Consider the following 26064-nt stretch of genomic DNA (forward strand, 5'->3'; position numbering starts at 1 on the left):
CACAGACAGACACACACAGACACAGACACACACACAGACACAGACACACACACACACACACACACACACACACAGACACACACACACACAGACACACACACACACAGACACACAGACTTTTTGTTTTGAAATCCTATTAAAGCTTCTGTTTAGTAACATTGACTGTACAATCAGCAGGGTACAGTCTCTCTGCAAACAATGCCTTGGTGCTGCTCAGTAGCAGAGTGCTGAGAGGTCTCATTACATACAATGTAAAATAATCCTACCCCTAAGACTGAGGAGCTTAATCTGGACATGACAAAGTGACCAAAGCCCCATCTGTAGCACTATTTTCACACCATCCAATACCCATTTTCCAGAACTAAAATGAGGATAACCACCTGCCATTCAGTTGCCACTACTGTCATGCAAAGTAATAAAAAAACATTCAAAGCCATACATGGATGCTCATTGGTTTATAGAGCATTTAATGCTAGTGTTTAATGTGATGAATTCTGGCACTCATGTGATGAGTTTCCAGGGCAGACTTAATGACTCAGTACTAAAATGAAAGGGACATTACATACAGGCTAAAGTATGATATTCCAACTTCCCAATCATTTATGGTACAAACTCTAAAATCTTAGATGAGTATTAATGAAAATTATTGAACAATATTACATGTTTCATGTAAAAGTTATTGAACTAAACTGAATCAACAACTGACTTGAGCTCAAAAATGACACTATTGTCTTTGACATGTTCCTGACAGCATGTACATTGGATACTGTATGTCCATCTGATGTTTGGGTTTGCATCTGGAATAAAGATGCAATATGTCTATTGTCTCTTTTTGGATGTTAAAATAGGTCTTTAAGGTGTTTAGAGTTTTACTTTTGAAGATGTTCATTAGATTTTTTTACACTGAACAGAAGTTTTCCAAATACTCTTCAAAAAACATCTTGTTGATGTATATAGGCTAGGCTAAACTGAACCATTTTCAATACCTATTTCTTGTAGTTGGAGTGAATCTACATTGACTGTACGGATTCTAAATATTTATTACTTAATGAAGTCAGAATCATGATAATAAAAGTAATTGGACACATTTTGATAAAAAAAAATTCAACAAATATCAGCTAAAACACTTTATGTTAACTGAGAACATAAATATGACTGTAATGGCCAGAGATTGCGCTCCTCTAAATTAAACAAAATTAGCCTAATGGACTGGAACACAGCTGCATACTCTCACTGTAAAATCAGTGACGAGCAAATCGTATAGCAGATGTAAGCAAAAGACAGAAGAAACCAGAGGGAAGAAAGACACCTCCTAAGAAAGTATTCCTAAAATGTCTGATAAGCTAATGCTTGTCTAAAGTATTTGACCAAGCTCATCCATATAATTAAGAGCTTGTTCCTTTTACTGTCTGTAATGTGTGATATTTACTGCTGAAAACAGACTCGTAGGGCTCTATTTTGGCGATCCATGCGCAAAGTGCAAAAGCAATTAGGGAATGTCGGAATCCACTTTTGCTAATTTAAGGACGGAAAAATCTGCTTTGTGCCACGGCGCATGGTCTTAAAGGGTTGAGCTTATTTTTTTAATGAGTTATAGGAGTGTTTTGAGAATAAAAAAAATCTGAGTCTCATCTCGCAATACCTTTAAGAGTCAGTTGCGTGGCGCTATAGCACATTTGCTATTTACATAACGGACTTTGTAAGTGGAAAAACCAAGCATATCACTAGCAAGAAAACAGTTAAACAGAGCATCTGCATCACCAGACTGAGAGATAAGGACTTCTCATTATCTAATTTCACTTTCGCTCTCGTGGATAGGGAAACCTTGTATGCACAGAATTCAATTAGCCTATAAATAATTAATTTCGTTTGTTAAGCACAAATATTTGTTTCAAAACTATTTCTAATTTCAGTTCTAATTTCCAGCAAACTAATAAATAAACAATAATAACGAAGTGTGTTCAAACAACTGAGTTATATCCTAATACACTCAAAAAAATGAATTTTGGCTTTTGTTGGTCCAAAGAATATAACTATGTTTAAATTAAACAATTTGCTTATGTTTGTGTACTAAAAATAAAAGTGTTATGTTGGAAAAAATTTGAAAAAGTAAGTTTTCACATTTAAACAGCTTGCTTAATTAACATGAATGAAAGGGAGTTGTGTTGCTTCTGCAGTACTGCATTTTGGTCAATAGGTGGAGTAATATCTGCACATGCGCAGTTTCAAAACAACACAGGAAGTAAGAAGATTCAAACCACAACGATCACTCTCAGCTCTCGGCGCCATAATATGGGAATCAAAAGATGAAGATTACAGTACAAATTGAGAACGTGCACAGAAAGCTTTCCTTAATGTGGACGCAGGTGAGATTTTTTACTTTGTATGTATTCATACTGAGGCTGTGACAACATTTGAATCACTAATGAACTTCCTTGTAATACTATGTTGTGTTTGTGTATAGTATTGTTATGAAATTGTCATGTTTCCTGTGTCTTTTTCATATTAAAGGCAGATTAATTTCTAGTTTTTTTGCATTCCTGTGAAATTTTATACTTGGTATATATTAACCCCAAAATAAAGTTGCAAACGTTGGTAGTAAGAAATAGTCTAATTTTAAATGAGTGTCAAGCAGTTTGTCAAGTTTTAATGCCAGTTTTGATAACTTACATAATATTAATTAAAAGGTGGTGTTGGCACAAGCATATGTGACGCTTAAATAGGATGACATCTAGCATGATGACATATTTAATGTAAGCTTATTTGTTTGGTCATCTAACACATTTAAACTTTTAAGTTTAGTAGTTTGCAGTTTTTTTTTTTCATCTTTATTATTATAAATATATTATTCTAAATGCTATATATTTATATTATTATGTTTTATTATTACAAATCTTTGCTCACTCGCATCTTTTTTCTCCCTCAGGTTTACAGCTCAGCCTCTGTCCCATATCTGGTTGAGGAGACTGTGGATAATACAGGTACTATGCCTTTAGATGCCTAGACACGCATTAAAATGATGTACAGTAAAAATTACTAGTAATTTTAACTATTAATTATTTAGTAAATTACTAATTGTCATTTCATGTCGTTTAGAACATCACCAGTGGAAAAAAAGGTGTGAATGCATTCTCAAAGCCCTTGTGAGGGAGTACACGGTAAGCCATTTACTTTTTTACTTTTTTTTACATTTTGTATTTTCCTCTTAAACTATTTCCTCCTTTCACCTTTGATCTGTTGGTAAACTTTTTATTTTTTTACTTGACATTTTTAGGATGCTGGACATGATGAAGCACAAACCTTGATGTGCAACACCACCTTATGAATCTACAGTAGTTACATTAACATTTATCAGACTCTTTTGTCTAAAGTGACTTACAATTGAGGAGACATTCAGCAAATCAACAAGAAGAGGCAATACACCCAAGATGTGCTAATTATACAAAAAAATTGTTAAGAATGCTTCTACATGTGGTTTGTCAAGCCCACTCACCTGTGTGAAGCAGACTTCATGCACAATGTTTTTTGTGTGTGTGTTTGTTTTTTTAAATATAGGGAGTGGTTGTAAGAAAGTGTCTGGTGCAAATGTGCAGAAATGGTGCCCAGAGAGATGAATGTGTGTAGCTATTGCATGTTCTGTGATGGTTGGTCTAATTTATGGTGTAATGCTGATTGTGTTACATTGCTTTAAATTGGTAATCTTTCTTTGAACAACTGAAGTGTTATCTGCTTTTTCAGTGTAAAGAAGGTACAGCATAGTTTACATAAGAAGACTTAATTTTTCTAAGTATATTTTTGTAACTCATTTAATGGCAGAATATTATTTTTAAATGTTTTTTGTAATATATGAAAAGTAATTTGAAAAGTGTATTTTATGATGTTTTTGTAAGCTTATTTTTGTAAATCATTTATTGTTTTTAATTTACTTCATACTTGTATTAATATTAATTTAATAGTATATTGTACATAAAGTATTTAACTTATTGTAATAAGTGAAGATACAGATAAAGACAATATTTGGATTTTGATAATCATTTTATTGCTGGAAAATTTGTAAAACTGTAAAAATGCTATTGAATAAACTCAATGAAACAGAAACTGTTTTTTTATTTGGTTAAACATAACAATATCAATTTTAGAATAATTGAACTTAAATAACTACATTAATTAAAGCTAAATTATGAATGTTACATTGATTGAACTAAACAACATTACATTACCTTTATGTAACTAACTTAAGTTCACTAAAATAAATATTCTTTCTTAAAGGTAACTTAACTCGGTTACGTGGAACGAGTGGACAAAAAAAAGTTAATTAACGCCAACATATCATTTTTTTGAGTGTACACATGCTGTGCCCCATATGGTCTAAAATCTGACAGGTGGGCAAATCTAAGCTTGTTTTTAATAAAACAAATACACATATGCATATAATAAATTATACAGCTAATAACATTATACAAAAGCAAACTGTTATGAATAAATTGAAAAAGCCCCCGAGATGAAGGCATTAAAGTTTGGTTTTTATATTTATGTAGGCAAGAAAATAACATGTTTTGGAATATTTTAATCATTTATATTTATATCCTATAGGCTATATACCCTTATTATATCCTATATATATCCTTAATATTTTTTTTTTTTTTCATTTGAAAAAAATATTAGCATAGTGCTGTACACCTTGTCTGTATTAAGCAATGTGTAAGAGAGGCGCACAACTAACGCGCTCTGCGCTGGACAAAAGACCAGAATTTGAACCTTTTAATTAAGTTCCTCAAAATAGCAACGCGCCTCAATACGCCTTCTTTTTTAGACCAGAACACCTATGGGCACACATATAAGTGCACATGCATTTGCTGTTTAACAAGCGTGGCGCAAAACGTCAAAATGACTCTTGTGCCAAGCTGAAACTAGCAAACAACTATTGCCTCGCGCCTTGTGCCGCATTGCACCTGGAGTTATGATAGGGCCCGTAGTCTTCAAACTCAAACCTTGAACTGTATACAAACAAAAAAATATATGACCAAAAACTCATACTGATTTTCTAAAAAAATATGCATCATCTATTTGTATTACATCATCTCATTAAAAACCATATGCCGTGTGCTCCAGAGAACTCGTTCAGACCTGAACTATGAACAGCTCTGTTAACAGCAAATTTAGAAAAGCTCAATGTGATGAACACACGGGATTACAATCTTGCATGAAACAGGGAGATCATTAGGCGCATTTTGCCTCATAAACAATAAGACAACTTCGAGCCAATCTCCCTCACACTCTAAATTAACTGATGTGTTCTTACCACACACAGCAATCCAAGGAAAGCAGAGCAATGTTAAACACTGCTGTTAGGGAGGGAGAAGTGACACCAGGGATCTTGAACCTTTTGCAGTTGAAAGAATGAAGTGATACAGTACACACCAACTCTAGGTCATAAACTAAAACAACCTCAACACCAAAGTTCAAGCTCACATTTCAGCAGTCAGAAAAGATCCAATGCAGAGCATTTCCAAACATCTCATAGTTCAGCCTTCTGATTAGACAATTTTTTTTCAAATGCACGTATTTGTTCTAAACCATACAATTTCTTTTCACTTCTACCAAACACTAATAATTGTTAATTTTAACAATAATATATTTAAACTTACAATTATGCAATATCACAATTACAGTGTGAAAAAACTAATAATAATAATAATAATAATAATAATAATAGATATTTTTAACAATATATCATTAAATCAGAAAAAAGTGGAACTTAAATTGAAAAAGAAAGTAGTGATTTTCAAATTTACTTTGACTTTTTCATTTATTTATTTAGGTTTTAGTGCCATATTACCAGCATTGGCTATATTCATGGCAAAAACAGATACTATTAAGGATTAAAGGCTAGTCATCAAGGAAGAAAAGATTTGAAACAGGTGATCTCAACAGGAGATTGTAATTATGATTTGGTACAAAAGCAGCATCCAAGCAAGGTCTAGTCCTTTAGGAGCAAAGATGGGCAGAGGATCCCCAGTTTGTAAAAAAAAATACATGATATTTAAATGTTTTCAAACAATGTTCCTCAAAGAAAGATAACAGTGTCCAGAAGTCAACTTCACTGGGCATTGAGATGAATTAGTATTTCAGTTTTTTTTTTTTTTTGGAATGAAAATGGATTTGGTGTGATCTGGACCAAAAAAAGAAAAAGATCATCCAGACTGTTACGAAGTTTAAAAGCCATGGTCTGTCATGGTATGGGGTTGTGTCATTGACCTTGGCAAAGGTAAATTCCACTTCTGTGATGACACCATTATTGTTGAAAAATACATACAGATTGTGTAGCACATTATGCTGTCTTCTTTTCCAGGGACGCCCGTGCATATTTCAACAAGATAATGCTAAACCACATTCTGCACACTGAGGATACAGGTACTTGACCTGTCTGCAGTGCCGACCTGTCTCCAATGCAGAATGTGTGGCGCAATTTGACCCTGTATTGTTGCTCACCTTAAAGGCCCGTGCAAACAGAGATGTTTTTTCTTCTCCACCAATCAGGTTGGCACTTTTGTTCACGTGCACAGAGCTGCTGAAGTTACAATAAATAGCACTTGGAGGCGCTCAAGTGCAAAACTGTCAATGCGAGCGCACATTGAAGAAGATGCCCAGAGGCGATATGAACGTGGAGCTGCTTATTGCACTGGTGAACACAGGTGAACTTCATCGCTAGAGCTGGACCTACTGCTTGAACCATCCATGCTTGTTTGAGTCGCCAGTTACTTTAACAACAAGCACGTGAACTTCCTCTCTTCCTCTTCTTCTGTGTTATAAGTGGGTGTCAGAAGCTTAAAGTTGTGTAGCACCATATATATATATATATATATATATACATACACATATACATACAGCAGGTACTATCCAATAGCAAATGAAAGGTCTACTTCTAGATTAATTATAAGGTCTCTTATTAATTAGACTTTCTAAAGCTCAGCTGTCAGATGAAACAAAGGTAAGAAAACCCCATTATGACTTTCAACAGGACACGGTTTAAAGCAGGGACCAAATGATCTCTCCATGCCCAGGGTCCATATGCATACTGTTTCCTCTTCCTGTCTTCAATGGAAACCAAAAACACACTGTAGTATTGCATGAGTAAAAAAAGCTGTAATAATGTAGTCTTTATGCAGGGTAGTCATTGCATGACTCCACCCAGGTGGCATATAATTTATGGATAACTCCATAGAATTCTCAGCAGAATATGCTGGCTTTGGTTATTCCTCCCTATTAAAGCATGCTATGCCAAACAGACTGACACCAATGTCAGTTTTTTTTTTTTTTTTTTTTGACTGATTGGGGCTTTTTCCTCAGTAATAAGTTGCCTACACACAGTTCAGTCTTGCATCCTCTCCTTGTAAATTCAGACTTCGCAAGCTTAATATAAAAAACAAACTACCGAAGACACGTCGGGTGAATCTACAAAGGGAACACTGTACTTTTACCTCATTCACTTTGTCCTGGTGATGTTGTTTTATGATCTTAACAATAACACGAAAACATGATAAAAGAAACTGCCTATTTTCATTTTGATATTAGCAACTTAACAGACACTAAAAATGTTGAAGTGTCGTGCAGCTAAATATTTATATGAACCTTATCTTCATCGTACGCATATAACAAATAAGAGCCTCAAAAATAACTGAATATCAGTTTTAATAGTCTATAATGGCCATTATAAAAGTATAACGTACAATAAGCTTATACGACGTAGGAAATAAAGGCAAGCAATCAGTCAAATGTGCAGAATCAGTGTACACAGTTACATAAATTAATATTATTAATTTATCTGTGCATTCAGACAAAACACGTTACCTGAGAACAAGTAATAGACTAGATTCAAAAGACCAACGATGGGGAATATGTCATCAGATATAGACAACAAGATTAATTAAATATTACTTATAACAAATATAGTGAGATTAGATCCAGAGGTAGATCCTTGATGAACCATCCGACGTGCACAGCTCTAATCGCTGCAGTGCATGCCAGAGTGTGTGTGTTTGTGGTCTTGTGATGTGCGTTTTCAGCACTGTAGTGTAGACGAAGAGTTGTTCAGAAATGCTGGGTGAAACGCCAGTGTGGACGTGGATCGTTTCATTCTAAAACGCCATTTTAAAACTTAAATGTATTAGTGTAAACAGGGCTAAAAGTCTTGTGCATAGACCCCTAGAAAAATTCTTTATATTGGCTTCGAAAAATAAACAATGTTGTCATCAGGAAATGCACTGCATTTTATGTTATTTTTAAATCCTAGCCAAATAAACACAGGCAGCAATGGTTGGAGAACCCTAAAAAACTATTAAGGAGTTAAAAGGTTCTTTGTAAGGCAGTGGTGCTATCTAAGGTTTTTTTTTTTTTTTTCTCAAGGCAGTTTGAGTGCTGGTAGAGCCAGAGACTAGATCTAAACTGTTTCTTTTCCTTTCTACACACAAATCACCAGATCTTTTAGATGCTGTTGTTGAAAATGTCAGTAGAACACTTTACTGAACATGGTATACTGTGTTAGATGCTTGTAATCTCCATCTGTATAGGTACGGAGGGGGTTGGCGAGGGGGCAATTAATTGCAAGTAAAAAAGGTGTGTTCCAGAACACACCCACTGATTGTTATTGCCATAAATCAATAGTAGCTCCAAAGGCGTTTAGGAGCCAAAAATGTATCACCCTAAAAGTGGCACTTTGGTGAGCTTTTTTAAACTGCTGAAATTAACTCAAAAATAACTTTGCTTCGGCCAGATCCAGTTCAGTTCATACGTTTCAAGTGAAGTAGGGGTGTTAAAGTACAATTATAAGTATAATTAGGAAAATGTGTAAATGTGTACCTTTCCTAAAACAACAAAAACACAATAATTGTGTATTAAATTTAGGATTCCGTAAGCTTTAAAACTTAAATCTCTATTTATGAAAATGCTAGCACTGTCTTCATCTAAAACAGTAGGTGCAGTGGACAACAACTGTTCATCCACTAAGTGCTGCATCTGGCATATTCTTTGTGAATGGCTCCTTAGGCCCCTTTTACACAAATACATTTTAGTTTTAGAATGCGTAACATTTGCTATGGTTACGTCTTAAATGCAGACTGCCAAAATGGCTGCCATCATTCACTGCCTGATTGAGGCTGTTTCTCAATATCAAGTACACAAAATTTGGACTTGCATCCTTTCATTGCAAATTCAGACAGAAATTACAATCTGAGATGGACTTGCACTGCTCTCAGCTTGAAAAGTGCATGCAGAGCTCCTGTAGAACCCCCTGGAAACATCAGTGAAAACAGGGCAGTTGGTATACTACTGTGGTCTTTTCTGCAAAACCTAACTGACTGTATTCGTTGTGGGAATGCATGAACTGAACCATGACCCTCGTGCCATGATTGTTCGGGCACATACATGTACTGTTACTCTGTACAGGAGTGCTGTAAAGTCCAAGATAACCAGTGCTTTTTTTGAACTTTTTGAGTAGTGAGCTTGATCATGCCAGTACAAATGAAGGGGTTACTTAACTTAAGTGCGTAAAGAGAAACATATCACATGTACCCTCACTGTACAACAAGCATATTAACTATCTTCACACACTGAAGGAGTATTGGTTGTCTACAGACTGCAATACAGGGGCATGACATGAAGGGGACGTAATTTGTAGTAGAGGCATAATTTGAAGTTTTGGAGACATAACTTCATGCACAACTATGTTGTAGGCAAGATCGCACTGTATCCATCAGTTATTAAAGTCTATACCTACTCCACACCTACACCCATCACAGTTATTAACATCTACACGTACCCCAAGCCGTAACCCAATCATTAGTTCTTAACATCTATACCTACCACAACCCTAAAATCAACCATCACAGTTATTAACGTACAATAGCGAGTTGTAGAGGCTTTCATATTTGTACTGTTATAAGCAAGCATAGGGGCAACTGTCATGATAAAACTGATGTGGTGAGTGAAGTTGCTAAATGAATGAATATATCAAATGATTAGGTTGTGGATGAATTTAAGGAAAACTCATGAAAACATTTGCTAAACAAGTTCTGTGGTAAGTATGTCCACAACACATCTCAGGTGGTTCAATGGGATCTTAATAACTGCAAGTTATGCCTCTAACTTACATGCCCTTCATGTTATGCCCCTCTCTCTAAGTCCGCAAACAGATACACTAGCACTGAAGTGATATATTTTCGTTTGCGTTTTTTTTCCCGAATTTATATGCAAAAAAATGTGTCACATACATGAACCTTTCTCATTGAGTCTGATGTGTACTGATTAATCCATTCCAAAGAAAACACAAAGCATTATAGGACTGCTCCAAAAAGAAAGAGGAATAGGCTACATCCACTACTGCATAAAGAGGAAGCAAAGTTTTCCTCGTCAAATATGTGCAGGATTATCCCAAGATGCAAAGTTTATTTCAGGTAATCAGTGGAATTTTGATACATTTCTTGTGATACTTGCTTGTGCACGTTTGCATTTGTAAACAAATTCTGAACAGAGACTGGCAGTACCATAGACATTAGAATAGGTGGCAGCCGTGTTGATCTAATGGTGCAATGGACCATGAGGGGTCTAGCTTTCTTTATGGACAGTACGACAAAGGTATGAACACAAACGCCTCCCTGCAGCAGAGGTGTGCCTGTCACTGATTGCAGCAAATAGTGGTTCTCATCTATCCGCCACATTTTGTCTTTACTTGCACTGTGTTTGTCATAGTTATATGTGGCTCAAATAATGGCATTCTGTATTTTGCCTTTCGCTTGTACTGTGGCTCTGAACTGTCAAAAAACTTTGTGAAAAGCGCAAAAAAATGAAAAATGAATTAAATCTGGTTTGAATTTTTTAAATGTTTTTTTTTTCATGAAGGACAAAGTTTTGGAGGCAGTGTTGCAATATGATTAACACAACGTGGGTTTAGATTAATTTTTTAACATGCGAAAAGTAGAGTAAAAAATTTGGATTCAGTGTGCAGAAATCTTTACATTTGACAATATAATTAAGTTCAAAAACAGGAGTCAGAATCAATGAGGTTTGGATGACCTAACCACAGACAGGGAAAGATGAATAGGGAAGGGACACTTCCACTTCCAAACTTGGCTTTAGTCTCATTTCACAAAAAAAAATAAAATAAAAATAAAAAATTCTACCAAGCAGATAGTATAAGTGTTTTACAAAGACCTCACTCACAAAAAAAAATATTGTCATTAAGAAAGACCTAATTAAATGATACCTCTCATCCTAGATACGAATCCTAAACTTAAAACACACATAAGGCTTAGGGTGTCAAGTCATGAACTGGAAGATTTGTGTGCTTCAAAGTTAAACTTGTAGTCTCTTTTATTCTGGCTTTAGGTTATGTAAAAGTAAGCACCACTGAGCAATGAATGCTCTTAAATTTGCTGAGAAACAGCCATAGAGATCAGTTTGCATGTTAACACATAGCTTTCTTATCAATTCTTATCAGTCACAATTTTGGCTATAAAAAATGTGTTTTTTTTTTTTTTTTTTTGATCGAAATGATTAGGATGATAGGCAAGTTCAAACTTGACTAAAACATACCCAAAAGTTTTTCAGCAGTTTAAACAGAAGCTCTGGGTCATTATTACCTCCAGACTGATGTGTATTCTGAGGTGTTGATCATAAATAGTCAACATAAGGACAGGGTACAACCCATTGTCCCAGAACACCATGCAGGAGCCCAGGAGGCCTGTAATCTCAGAACCATCCAAGAGATCTGCTTTTCAGGCATGACAGGAAAAGCAGCTGCTCTGGAATGAGCTCAGAGTCTGGCTTAAGATCACAAGAGCACCAACCTTGACATCACTATAACAGTACTAAGACTAAAACATATGAATATGGAAAGGTCGAAAACAGAAGGTGAACTCGCATACCAGGGCAAATGTGCACTTCAAGCAGATCAAATGGAGAAGGATAGTAATAAAGTATTAAAAATAATCTGTCAAATGTTTGGAACAAAAATAAACAGCTGTACACAAGTGTGGAAGTATCTCATTTTCAAGGTAAGAATGTATAGAAACTAAAATTTTGAATAGCCATTCCAATCTCACTTGCTCTTTTTAAAAGTTGGGTTTTGAGTTTAAACAGATCAGGAAGTGATGTTTTTGAGAGGGTAACTGTGTGTCTGCCTATCAAACAGAGCAGAGTACTTTGTTTTGAATTGGCAGTCTGGACAGGCAGCTGGTAGTCCTCTAGGGAAACAGATGGTCATTAGCTGTAGCAGGACAGTGAGCTGCCCCTCCCCCAGGCAGGGCTGGATTTCATGTCTCAGAGGTCAAGTGGATAAAAGCATTATTATTATGCACACCTACACAGCAAACGTAATTTCTGTAAACATGAAAATGGTGAAGAACATTCACAATATTGTCAATTGAAGTAATTTCTAAGACTGCATTTCATCCCTTGCCTTTCAACCCTTTGCATGCCAGTACCAATTTTTTTTAAAGCTTGTGCAGTTATCATCAAATCATACAGTGACCACTGCAAAACATCTTGGTCATAGATAAGTTGAAATAGACACAAATAACCAGACAATAAAACTGCATATAAAAAAAAAAAATAATAATAATAAAATTAAAAAAAAAAAAAAATAATAATAATATATATATATATATATATATATATATATATATATATATATATATATATATATATATATATATATATATATATATAAAACATTGATTCAAAACTCACATGTGTGGACTGAGCTCATAGAAGTTTCTGTTGCGATACTCCTCCACCTTTTCTGCTGAGTAAATGGACAGGGACTTGTAAGGATTCATAGAGATTACTACACTGCCGATGTATGTCTGTGGAAAAAAAGCAAAAGCAAATAAACCACAAATGAACAAACAAGAAAAAGCACAAGCACAAAGCACAAGATAAGAAAAGATATAATATCCATAATTGATTTGTATAAGAAGATGCCTTCATCTTCACAATCCAGATGGGAATTCCTGGGCATTGTTGAGACAGGCGGGGGGCCCGAAAGCAACTGAACAAGCTGAACAAAATCAACATTTTTCTGTATCAAAAGGAAGCATCAACTACGAAGGGTGCTTAAAAGTTGCCGAAACAAACATCAGTGTGTGAAGTAGCCCATTTTTAAAGACTAAACAAATGTAGTCTTATTTATTCCCTTGATTTCTTTGCTTTTGAAGTCTCTCTTAGTGATATTAAAACATAATGAACCTGAACTACATGCAATGCAGTATTATCATTTCTTTTCATAATTTTGATGAGATTGAACAATAATACAAGCATGACTAGATGTGCCCACCCATTACATACAGCATAATTGCACTATAAATGTAAAAAAAAAAGAAAACTCCCAACTCCATGAGGAACATTATGATGGTGGGAGTCCCCAGAATATGATATCAACACAATACAAAATTATTGCAATTTTAAATATACTGCTATATTCTGCAATATATTGCAAAATTATTACCTTTTGCCAACTTCAGATTTTGTATTTAAAGGGAAAATGTGGCAACATCTGTTTTAACTAAACAGAAATATTTATTTGTTTATCACACATCAGTTTTGTTTCTAAAGTGAAAAATAGGATTGTCGAGCAAACAAAAACTAAGCAACATTTTAATGAAATCGTGTCAAATGTTGTATGCCCCTTTCTACAAAGCTGCTATCTTTATTGTAGTAGCTTGCATGCTAAAGGTGTATCAATATTTTCTCCCACCTTGAACACATGCATGCACACACATACACACAGAAAACAAATCTGAAGCAATAGGCAGCAGTAAGAACTTTGGGGTTGCTCAAGCCTTTCTCAAGTGTCTCATCTGAGTCTTGTATTAATGATGGAAGAGGGCATCGATTCAGTCAAGAATTGAACCTAAGGCCTTTGGGTTACGAGTCTGAATCTCTAAACATTAGGCCACACACCTTTTTACACTTATTCCCATAAATGCATTTGTTCCTTTGTTCCAAGTATACAGAGCAAAGTCTAAAGATAGCAATAAATGCAAAGACCTTTGTTTCATAATGTCTGCTTTATCTAAACTGGACCATTCATAGATGTTTCTGACAAGCCATCGATTAGATAAGAAGACATTTGACTGTATGATATTTATTGTAAAGTTAGTGTCAGGGAAAGAACGCAATATGACAGACTGTGACTATTTATTTTTTATTTTTTTCAAATTAAATGGAGGGTGGATACTTTTAATAAAATATTGTTGAAGAACCACTAGTAAGGTTAAAACTTTTTTTTCTCTGTAGTATTTACTCATCATGTCATTCCATACTCATTTTGTTCTTTTGAATGCAAAACCTTTGATGAATCTTCATAGAAAATATGAACCGCATTTATGATTTTTTTGGAGCTCGGTAAACTGTTGTTCTAAGGAAAACAAGAGCTCTATGAAGACTAAAAAAAGCAAGTAAATTATTACAGTTTATTATAGACTAGAATAATTTTCCAACACACTATGTTAAGTTAAAGTTACCAATTTGCAAGAAGTGGAAAAAAGAAAAATACACACACTTTGGCCTAAAAAATTTAAATTTTGGTCACCATCATTGTCTGTGATTCAAGGATACACATTAAATATAGAAAATAATTTGTATTACGAACTTGCAGCTATAAGACACTGATAACTTGATATTAAACTAATTTAATTAAATGTATTTTATTTCTGGACTAATAATTAAGTGCGTTCCACCTAAATGTGCTACACAAAATGCAAACGTGCCATTCAGCCATGTCACTTAATCTTGCCATTTCATGATACTGAATGCAAATTATCAAGACCCATAGCAACTAATGCAGAAATGCACTTGAAATTTGATATGAAAAATTGGCTAGATGACACACAGTTAAAGTAAATAATAAGACTCCAAGAGAATGTCTAAATTTGGATAATGATGGACTTCTGTTTTGGTTTAAAGGGAGGATTTACACAATTACAATTGTCATCAGTTACTCACCCTCAACCTGCACAGAATGTGTCTTTTAAAAGAAGCAGATAAAAAAATATATATTTTTAAGACTGTAGGTAGGAATGGAGGCCAATGAGGACAAGAATTGAATGGGTAATTTCTCTTTAAAATTTCAAAATTGAGCCCATTTTGATGTCAGACAAACATTTAAAAAACAACTGTGCTTATGTGTGCAAGAAGAAGTTGGAGACTGTATTTTTGTATTTTGCATGTAGGCATATTATGACTGGGGTTGGTTGTTTAAAACTAGATTAAAGACACATCTCTTTGCATTATTAGCATACACATGAAACACATTTTTTTAAAAAAAATCCAAATCCTCTAAAGGATTGTTAGTCTGCATTATTTAGGGCAACCGGAGCCGGGAACACTTAACAAAAGACATTATAATTAGAATGGCATCTGCACTTATGTTAGTTTGCTTTTATTACTCTCGAGGTTTCCATAATCCTGGACCAGGCTGTATCCTGAGCAGACGACGTAGTGGTCATGGAGGAGTGGAGAGCATGAAACTGATTCCTGTAAGACCAACAGTGACAGATAAGTCTTTACATTGATTGTGAGAAGCCAGCCTGTACACCAGCCGGTGACCTCTCCCACCTGCAGCTTCTCCACAATGGATGTCCAGCGTTCTCCAGCTTTCGGTGCCTAGGCTGCAGCTCTGCATAAAAAGTTTGGCCAGAGGAGAAATGGTCGTGCCTAACTGAGCATGGTTTCTTTTAAGGTTTTTTTCTTCACTTTTGTCAATTTGTGAAGTTTGTTCCTCACTGATGTCGCCACTGGCTTGCATGGTTCAGGACTTGTGGAGCAGTGCAAAGGATTTGCTTTTTAGTGTTTAAACTTTCAGCAGTGAAAATTAAACCACACTGAACTGAACTACTGAATTTACTATAATCTTCTATGTGAAGCTGCTTTGACACAATCTACATTGTAAAAGCGCTATAGAAATAAAGATGAATTAAATTGAACTGTTGTTTGGTTTGCAAATGTTTTCAAGACCTATTGGCAGGGAAAAAAAGCAGGACAGAACACTGAGAGTACACACTATCTTCCAATGATTTCTTCATTATTCTTAATTTATCTGTGCAGTGGGAACACTTTCAGACTAAACCACACTTTTAATCACATTTGATGTTATTTGACTGTCTGGAGCAGTGACGCATTAAAATAAGAACACATCCAAATAAAGATAAATTGATTTTAAGCAAATACTTACATAGATCTCATTGTGATCGAATCGCTTTTTTAGATTCTCAATGAATGACTCTTCTGACAAGGGCTCTAGGAGGACCATGTCCCCTACCCCTATCATATTGTCGAGCAGTGATGTTTTCACCTCCATCGCTGAACAACACCCCTGCAGAAAAACCAAGACAATCAAATATTAGATAATGAGTTTTGTAGGCTTTAACAATGGTGTAAGCGTATTAGTGTTCAACATACAAAAGAAATGCAATCCATACTGACAATGGCTTGCTTTGCATTCATCTTTTCTGTTTGGTTTAAATATTTAAATAACTAAAACTGTGTAGACAAAATTAAATTGTATAACTATAGACATTAAACAAACCAAAAATTATATAAAAACTTAAAGTATGGAAGTATAATCCAGCTTTTACTTTATTAAAACACCAATCATTATTGTTATTTTTAAAGATCAGTTCAGCCTTTTTTAGATTATTTTACACTTCTATTCCTACTTTCCCTGCAATGTCCTTCTAATAAAGTTGGTTGCAATTATGCTGAAACCTGTTATTGATAATACCTCATTATCAGCTTCTTGTACTTCTAAACTAATAACATGCAAATACATTAAGTACTTGCAAAATAGCACTTTTCAAGATCGGCATTTTCAGTTTTATACAGGACACCATGGACACAAGACATTCCACTGGGAATTATATAATAAAAGTCTTTCCACTGCAGATGACCCACATATACTCCCAAGACATCTAATAGGGGAGCCATCGAATTTTTGCTAATTTCTCACTAAACATAGTGAACTTTAGAAATAAACAATGCAAATGTTTGCTTTAAAAGACTTTGGTGTCTCCAAAATGTGTCTGCAAAGTTTCAGCTCAAATTACCCATCGATCATTTATTATACCCTATTGAAAAATGTCAATGTTTGGGTCAGAGGGAAAATGTAAGACTGGAAGTTTCTGAATGGTTATTTTAATGTAGTTGTTGGAGTTTATTCAGCCTTTCTGATACTATGAATGAGTCAGACACAAATGGCATTACAAAATTTGCCGTACACACAAATGCACATGCTTTTGACATGTTGCACTGTTTTTTGCATGCCTATTCGTGGCAAATAGGAATGCAAAAATATGCTGCTTTATGAAGAATCAAAATGATATTGAACAAAATAAACATGATTTAACATAAACAAAACTGGGACTCCTGTTGTGCGATTAAAATGTCCATGTTTCTAGGTGTACTGATATGCATTGTAAAGATTAGAGCTGTTATAAACTACGTAGTGATGTTAGTGTCTTTTCTTTGTTAAGAAAATTCAGTTTTAAAAACTTGCTTGAGGTAGAGCTTTTTTTTCTTGAGGTATTTTCTTACTTGCCAATTCTGCCTTGAGCATATACTAGGAGTTAAAACTGACTCTTGGTTATATACACCTGTCAAACTATTTTGTGGGTGGGAAAAACCACACTCTCTGCTATGTCTCGGTGCAGTGAGGTGGGCCTAAAAAATTCACTGGGATTTGGATCTTGATTTAATTTTAAGATTTAAAAAAGACCTAATTTGTTTCTACTGAGTAATATGGCTGTGTACAAAATCAAAGGTTGATTTTGAATAATAGGGACCCTTTCAGCAAACCCATCATGTAACATCGAATTGTCCTTTCACAGTTAAACTGCAAGGGGAGGCAATTCTTCCCTTCTCTGGTCACTAATCCAGGTGTCAATTGCATTCAGGGCCTTGATACCAGGCTTTACTGTGTCCCTAAAACCCCTATGCGCTGTTCAAACAAATGTGCAATGACAAAACGTGATGCTCAGCATAAAAAGCTCCCTCAATAAAAGCTAACATTTCCACGCCCAGCATGTCCTCTATTCAAAAGACAAAGCTCCCTGCACCACAAGTCCTTGCCACAGTGCAAACACTAGCAAAGAAACAGGTCACAAATAAAGTGCACAAAATATAAAGTTGTGGTTTGTTGATAACATAAACATGCACCATGGTAGACTTAATATGTTTAATGTAAACAAAGGATTAAGAGGTCGGAGCTAACTGCAAATCTTGAAATGACGTGGCTGAAGGAATCTATGTCCATCCTTATTGCCATATCCTATATTAAACTAAACAAATGTTTATTTCACCCAGAGTTTAATGTAGAATACCTCCTACTGTGTTTAACTCATACAGATTTAGAATTTTATTTGCATTTTTCTCACACTTTAATGTTTCAGATCAAACTAATTGAAATATTAGTCAAAGATAGCACAAGTAAACCATAGACTGTAAGATATGGACCAAGTATCTATGATGTCACTCATAGGTTTCTGAACCTATGCACGTCATCAGGCATACCAAACAAGGGCAAAGAGACAGAGAGTGAGCGGAGCTACAGATGCCTGCTAGCATTTTGCTTAGACTGGCTTTTCTATCGGAGAAATGCTTAAAACTTCATTACCTGCGACTCATTTGTTCTGACCACATGTGCTTGGCTGTTGTAAATGCTGTTGTTATACATTGAGCCACCAAACATTGTTCTTATGACATTTTTTTATAAGAGGAAAACACAAATTACATCCAAATACTTCAGATATAGGCTGTGTTAGTAAATGCTAGGCTATTTATGAAATCCAGGCATAACACTGTATGACAGCATTTCAGTTTTAAAGCCTACACCTAATCAATCTTTCAGATACTGGAGTGCTTTACAGTTCTAAAGAAAAATATAAATGATAAATTATATTAAATAAAACAAATACATTTATTGATATGGTATATAAGTATATAATTTCAATCACCTGGAAAATGGAGGCCACGTAAGTGGTTTGTAAGCACAATTAGCTGAACACAGCATGGCATAACATCTGATAAATGTAAGAAATAATTCCTGGGACCTGACTATGTAAAGCCACATAAAACAAAACAAAAATACAATCTATATGCCGAGATCAGCAGCTAATCAGCCGGAATTAGCTGGTGAAGTGACAGCGACCAGCGAGACCTAGCTGTCCCTCAAGTGGCCACGCCCTAAGTATGCAAATTTAATATAACCTAATTTAAAAGATACGGAAGTGTTAACAAATTTTTTACCCCCCTCACAGATGTCATGAAGGGTAACATTAGCTATATGATCCAAAATCGTTTTTTGCACCAGGCGTTAAACACCTTTTTTCTGCTGTAAAGTTGCCCATTTTCGATAGAAATCTGCTCTACATGGAGCGAGGACTAGCGGAATTTTGATGAATTGCAGTTTCAGTTACTTCCATATTTGCTTCACGAGGGAGAGCGGGAGGTTGCCGCTTGAAGTAAACTAGTGATGCGCAGGTTGTCTCAGGTTGGATCAAAAGCTAGACATCATGGCAAGATCAAAAGAAAAAGAAATGAGAAAGGAATTAACTGAGATCTAACAGTCAGGAAAAGTTTATAAAAACTTTTTAAAGCTTCATGATTTAGCATTTTCAGCTATTTTGAAAATATGTTGTACCATCAAGTGAGATTTGGATTATAAATTGTATCACTTGCGATCACATCGCAATCGCATCACTTGCAGCGGGAGACCAATCGAGGATTAAAACATGACAAAATTTTAAATATGGACCAATTGCTTGCTTTTTAAAAGGTCTAATCATCGTTTAATATTGCCCCTTTTTGCAGCACAGTCTGACAAAATTTCGCAAGCTCAAACTCTAATGTGACTGCTGCATAACACGAAACACACCACGGAACAAAGAAAGGTTATATAATATTACATTTGACTGTAAGTTAGAGTTAGCCTTTGGGCTGGGACACACCAAGCCGATGGTTGGCAGTTGAGCTTTGTCAGTCAGTGAGCATCAGTCAGGCTAGTTGGTTTGGTGTGTTCCACACATTGCCTCTCGTTGGATTACAATCGGATCGCATTGGCCCTAGATTGGTTATTCAGGAATGAATCGGAGCGCAAATGTGACCTTGAAGTGACAAAGCAAGTAAACAAATCAAGTCAGGAAGGAAAGATGTCGGCTGTAATTTTCTTAAATTTCTAACAATATTAATTATTAGATTATCAGACATATTTGCATAAGCGAATCCCTCTGTGATGAGTGATAATTATGGTGATAATGGAACTAAACGCTGCTTAGGTTATGCTTTTCATGAGCATAATGAAAGTTCCTGTTCCTTTTGTGACCAAGAATAAAGATTCTGCCACTTGCAGTGCGGAAAAACACGTCCTCCCCCGCAGGCGCAGAATGCTTACTTTCATTTCAGTCAGCAGCTGTTAGTTTGGTGTGTTCCTGGGCAGCTTTTTGTTCCAGATGAGACCAGACACAAGTCAGCGCAAGGTGACACAGTTGGGTTTCATCTGAATTAGTTGTTTGTTGTTAACTTGATGTGTACTGGTGCTTACATGGATTAAAGCACGGCTGGCTATTATCGATAGCAGACATATGACCATCAGCCAAACTGACACATTTTGTTATGTGCACGTTAACTTTTAATTTCAAATAAGGCAGTTCAAGCACCTTGTTAAAAAAATTCATGATCTTCGCTTCCTGATTAAGACACAATATAAAGTGGGTCTCAGGCTGGACAAAAAACACTGTGTTAAATTTACTGATTTATAATAAGAAAATTTTTTTATTGGAGTTTCTCGTCTGCTGTTCCTGACGGTGCTTTTCATTGCGATTTATGCTTGGAATAATTTCTCTCGTTTTCTCTGACATTGTTCCATTTTTCCTTCACTCGGTTACTTTTTTGCTTGACCTGTTGATAAACCTCGCCGTCATCAAACTGTTCTGTTTTACCTGTCCAGCAGGTTATACCACACGTTATGCAGACAAGAAGTGATGCATTAAATTATTCTTTTTAAAACAATATCTAGATTACAACAATTTTAATCAATATTCATTTTGTAATCATTTCATTTTGATAATTCAGTTATAAGTTTCAGTCCTAATCCAAACCACACCAACAAGTCCACTTCTAAATGGCTGAACAAAAAAACTAAACAAAATGAAGACTTTGCAGTGGCTTAACCAAAGTCCTGACCTGAATCCAATTGAGATGTTGTGGCATGACCTTTAAAAGGTGGTTTATGCTCCAAAACTTTCGAATGTGGCGGAATTATGACTCTGTAAAGATGAAGGGGCCCAAATTTCTTTCACAGCGCAATAAAAAACTCATTGCAAGTTATTGATTTTGTTATCTATTGCAGTTGTTGCTGCTAAGGGTGGACCAACAACTTATTAGATTTAGGGGGCACTTTTTCCACACAGAGCTATGTAGTTTTGGATTTTGATTTCCCTTAATTAATAAAAACTGCATTTCAAACCAGCATGAAGTGTTTTCTTTGTATTACCTTCGACTATTGTTTAAATTTAAAACATAATCTAAAACATTAAAATGTGAAAAACACACAACAAGGGACAAACCCAAAAAATTTATTAAACAGAAAACAGACTTAGTTGTATTTATTTTTATTATAGTGTTCTCATGAACATTCAGCAAATATATTTACATTTACAGTGAAATATATATTTTATAAAATATTATTTTTTATCATACAATTTCCCCTCAAACCCCATATTTACTTCCTCCCCCTGCATTCTAAACAATAACCCATACCATTAAAATGCACTGATTGATTTGCAGTATATTTAGCTTTACCTATAGTAAATTATCCTGACTGCTAATAAATCAGAGTTATCCCAGCCAGCATCCGAGAACAATAAATATACTTTTTGTGTTTTGCATTATCTTTGCTGTCAAGTAACTAGTTATCTCAATCTCTAGCTCAATTTGTGTCTTGGCAACAAGTGTAGCCTAGCAGCCGGGATATGATCAGTAACCTGTGAAAAAGAACAGAGGAGGCCACCAAAGACTAAAGTTCAAACGAGACATAGAGAGACCATAGACACAACCAGTGGTTCCTGTGTTAAGAGAATAATTCCAGGGTTTGCTCACCATGCTGCATAGCAACTCCTGGCAAAATCCGTTAGTCTAACTAAATACCAGCTGCTCTGGAAAGGCGAATTATTAGCCAATAAACATTACCATCACAGAAAGCCAGTGTTTTTTTTTTTTTTTTTAACATTATGCTTTCGTTTTTCTTTTATTCATGATTTTTAGCACCTAAAATCATTAGTTTTTACATAGACTTTGGCAAAAAAAACCTTCTAGCATTAATTTACTTGTTTGTATTTGTTTAATTCAAATGCATGGTGCTCTCAATATGATGTCTGCTGAACTGTTGTCAAGGGATCTCTTTGAATTTTTTTGCTGTACATACATTGCACAAATGGACAATTTATATTGTTCAATTTATACAGGGAGACCAGAATAACATGTCAGGAGGGTCAGTGTATCTTTTGGTCATTGGATTTTCATTTTAGAAATAGATATTGAAAAAAAAAAAAAAAATAGCAGTTTTTTTTATTCTCGTTTTAAAATTCAAAAGTGAATATTGAAATACTCGGCATTTTTCTTTTTCATGGTGAAAAACAGAAGCAAATTTCAAAAATTATTTAATTTTAATTTTTTTAATGATAACAAAATCGAATAACAAAAAATAAAATCACCAAAAAAATAAAAACAAATAAAGGCTTGCGTTCCAGATAGGCTGACTAATTCATGGAGACCATGGTGACGCAATGCTGCCAATGTGCTATTTGGCACCAGCTGTTCTGAGGGTCTATTTTGCAGCGCTGCTTTTGCTCAAAGATATAATGTATTGATTAATATTAACCAAAAACACATTGAATGACAGAAAAAAAGAAGTCCATTTTTATTTTATATATGATGATAGGTTATATTAGGCAATAGAACATGCTGTATATGGGGTGAAGACAATGGCAGTCATAAAGCTCATTCTCAACCGTAGCAAAGTTTTCTTTTATGTTGTCCATTTTAGTTTATGACAGTGTTTTTGATACAGGCTGAACATCTTTCAGATTAAATTAATTATGTTTATTTTAATTTCAAACTATAATGCGAAGAGATGACTTGTTGAAATGTGCGCAGTGATTCAAAATGAATGTCCAATGTTACTGTCACTGCTGAAGTGGAAGTGATACTAACAATAAACTTTATTTTCAGAAAACTATTTAGTAAAGCAATGCAAAAAATATATATATAATAAGGGTTTAACGATACGCGTATTTGTATTAAACCGTTCGGTACGAGAATTTCCGTTCGGTGCGCATTACAAACCAAACAATTCAATTCAGACTTGCATCTAAAAAAATAAAAAGGGAATAAGTACAAAATATAATGTTTTCGACGCTCAACATGGCATCCCAATAATGTGACAGACAACATGCTGCCTTCCCCGCTGTCATGTTAAAGGGCCATGAAACCCCCTCGTTTCAGCAGGGTGTTTTCACACCTATACTTTGGAAAAAGCCAGAAAAGTGTGCGTGTCCAGCTCTGTTCAGGGGGGGAGTGTCAGAGGAGCAAAAGAGGGATGGTGTGGGAATGTCGATTTGACCACGTGTTGAGTTTCAGAGTCAACACACACACACAAACACACACACACACACACACACACACACACACACACACACACACACACACACACACACACACACACACACACACACACACACACACACACACACACACACACACACACACACACACACACAGTGTGACTGTGTTAACATGGACATCTGTAATCGAATTATTTGCCAAATTATTAAATGGTGGACTTTAACTGCAGTTTGGCACTTTCATTCAGGGAATTCGTTCATGCCCCTCGTGACAAAAGAGATATTTAGGTAAGTTATTGTTGTTGCGCGTCGCGTCGCGTACTCGTGTAATCCACGCGTGGCTCCAGCTGCGCTCTCACAGAGAGAAAATAAAAACAAAACTTGACTGAAGCAAATTATGAAAGCAACACTGCATGCTTGTTTTGCCAACACAAAGTGGCGTCTCTCTGCCGTCTGAACACTGTAACATTAATGAATATTAAGTTGCACAATAGAGCGCGCTGATTGGTTTGAACCAAGCCTTACTCATGCATTAATGCAGCACACTCGGAGACGTAGGTACACCTAGGTACAGACGTCCAGTCTACATGCTGGAATACATGAATGAATTTGCTTGAAATAACGCAAAAATAACCAATTTTCACTTTTTATCGAGATATATGTGCCCTAATAGTGTTTTTAGCAGTGTGGGACACATATACGACTGTCAACAGCTCAAAAAATGTGTTTTGGTGTTTCGTGACCCTTTAAACATTAGACCATCGCTTTTGAATTCTGAATATCACTTTTTTAAAGCATGCACTCAATAGCAATCTTGCTAGCTTCTTTGTCAGCATGGCTGCTCATGACAGCAACCCTGGACCCCCAACACAAAAGAGACAACCTCCAAACACTACTCCAGGCACGCACTACACTAGCTCGCAAAATGGCTAGTAACGTTAATATAATCCCAGACATCCAGGGGTCTCCCAAATATATATATATATATATATATATTTTTTTTTTTTTTTTTTTTTTTTATAAGCAGCTTTTTGGTTTTGTGTATAAAACAGCTCTATCACTGTTTAAAGTAAAAGAAAAAACAGGATCATACTTTCATGATGTTACTTGTAATAAATTAAAAATTAAATCAGAGAAATCTGGCTTTTTTCTTTTTTGCTGTATCGAAAACATACCGAACCATGACACCACTGTATCGTATCGAACCGAACCATGATTTTTGTGTACCGTTTGTGTACCGTTTTATATATATATATATATATATATATATATATATATATATATATATATATATATATATATATATATATATATATATATATATATATATCTCATCATCATCATCAAATAAAATGTTGTTCCATTTAAAATGCTGCTTTGTAAAAAAAAAATAATAATAAAATAATTATATAAATATTACTATAATTATACATATACAAAATCTTGCTATCACAAGAAATACCTTTTATAAAATTATTAAGTGGAAAAAATGAATAGCCTATAGTAGGCTAACATGTGTGTGGCAGCATTGCCTCAGCGTGAATAAGTCGGCCTATCTGGTTTTGGAATATAAAAAAACAAGCCTTTATTTTCTTTGTTTTTTGGTGATTTTATTTTTGTCATTTAAGGTAAAAATGAAAATTAAATCATTTTTGAATTTTGCTTTTCCGTTTTTCACCATGAAAAAGAAAAACGACTCATATTTCAATATTCGCTGTTAAATTAAAACAAATTTTTTTTTTTAAAAATGGCTAGTTTTTCAATATCTGTTTCCAAAATGAATATCCAATGACCAAAAGATACATTGACCCAAGAGGACGATGATGTAGCATGATGTAGCAACTTAGATTTACATTTATAGAACTAACAAACATGAAAAGCTGAATTAAACTATATGATTTAACTTTTCTTTAGGCAAAAAATGCAAACAATTGTGAATATGAATTTAAAAATATATATTTGTTGTTTTCATAGATATACATAAAATATGGCAGCAATGGCTATTTGGTTGAATTATACTTCCCTTTTAAGAAAATAACATCAAGAACATGAACAATATTGTTGTAACCCTGCTAAACACTAAATCCAATTTTCATCATTTCAAAGAAATTGTTGTTTTAAACAAAAGCAGTTTTTCATATCATGATTTCCTGCTCGTAATTAGATGCAGTTGGATTTGCATTAGCAAATAAAGGCATAACCAAAGATGTTTAGCTCTCTAAAACTTGGCATGAATCTGTCAGATTAAGTGGTGTAGTATTTGAGTTACATGACTGATGTTAAAATGAAGCCACCATGTGCATCAATTCTCTGGATTGACCGGCTGTCAACTTTCTGAACTGGCTCACACCCAAAGCTCTACAGCTGCCCTACATTTCTATGTGCAACACCAATA

General features: G+C 34.9%; 1 protein-coding gene and 1 long non-coding RNA gene across 12 annotated transcripts in view; both read right to left on the minus strand.

Moving 5' to 3' along the window:
* myo1b (myosin IB) overlaps positions 1-26064 on the minus strand; it is a 118503-nt gene that overhangs the window by 81211 nt on the left and 11228 nt on the right. For all 11 annotated transcript variants that reach the window (XM_073912553.1, XM_073912551.1, XM_073912552.1 and 8 more), the window contains exons 2-3: positions 16229-16369; positions 12745-12860 (exon numbers count right to left, since the gene is read on the minus strand). In XM_073912553.1, coding sequence (XP_073768654.1) covers positions 12745-12860; positions 16229-16354 — 242 coding nt within the window. In that variant the 5' untranslated portion in view covers positions 16355-16369. The remainder of the gene's footprint in view (positions 1-12744; positions 12861-16228; positions 16370-26064) is intronic.
* Positions 14193-15854, minus strand: LOC141376096 (uncharacterized). Its single transcript, XR_012385254.1, has 2 exons — positions 15604-15854; positions 14193-15531 (listed from the first exon to the last, which is right to left on the minus strand). It is a non-coding gene; the product is annotated as an uncharacterized lncRNA (long non-coding RNA).

Source organism: Danio rerio, chromosome 9 (assembly GCF_049306965.1).
Source record: "Danio rerio strain Tuebingen ecotype United States chromosome 9, GRCz12tu, whole genome shotgun sequence".
Taxonomy (NCBI): Eukaryota; Metazoa; Chordata; class Actinopteri; order Cypriniformes; family Danionidae; genus Danio; species Danio rerio.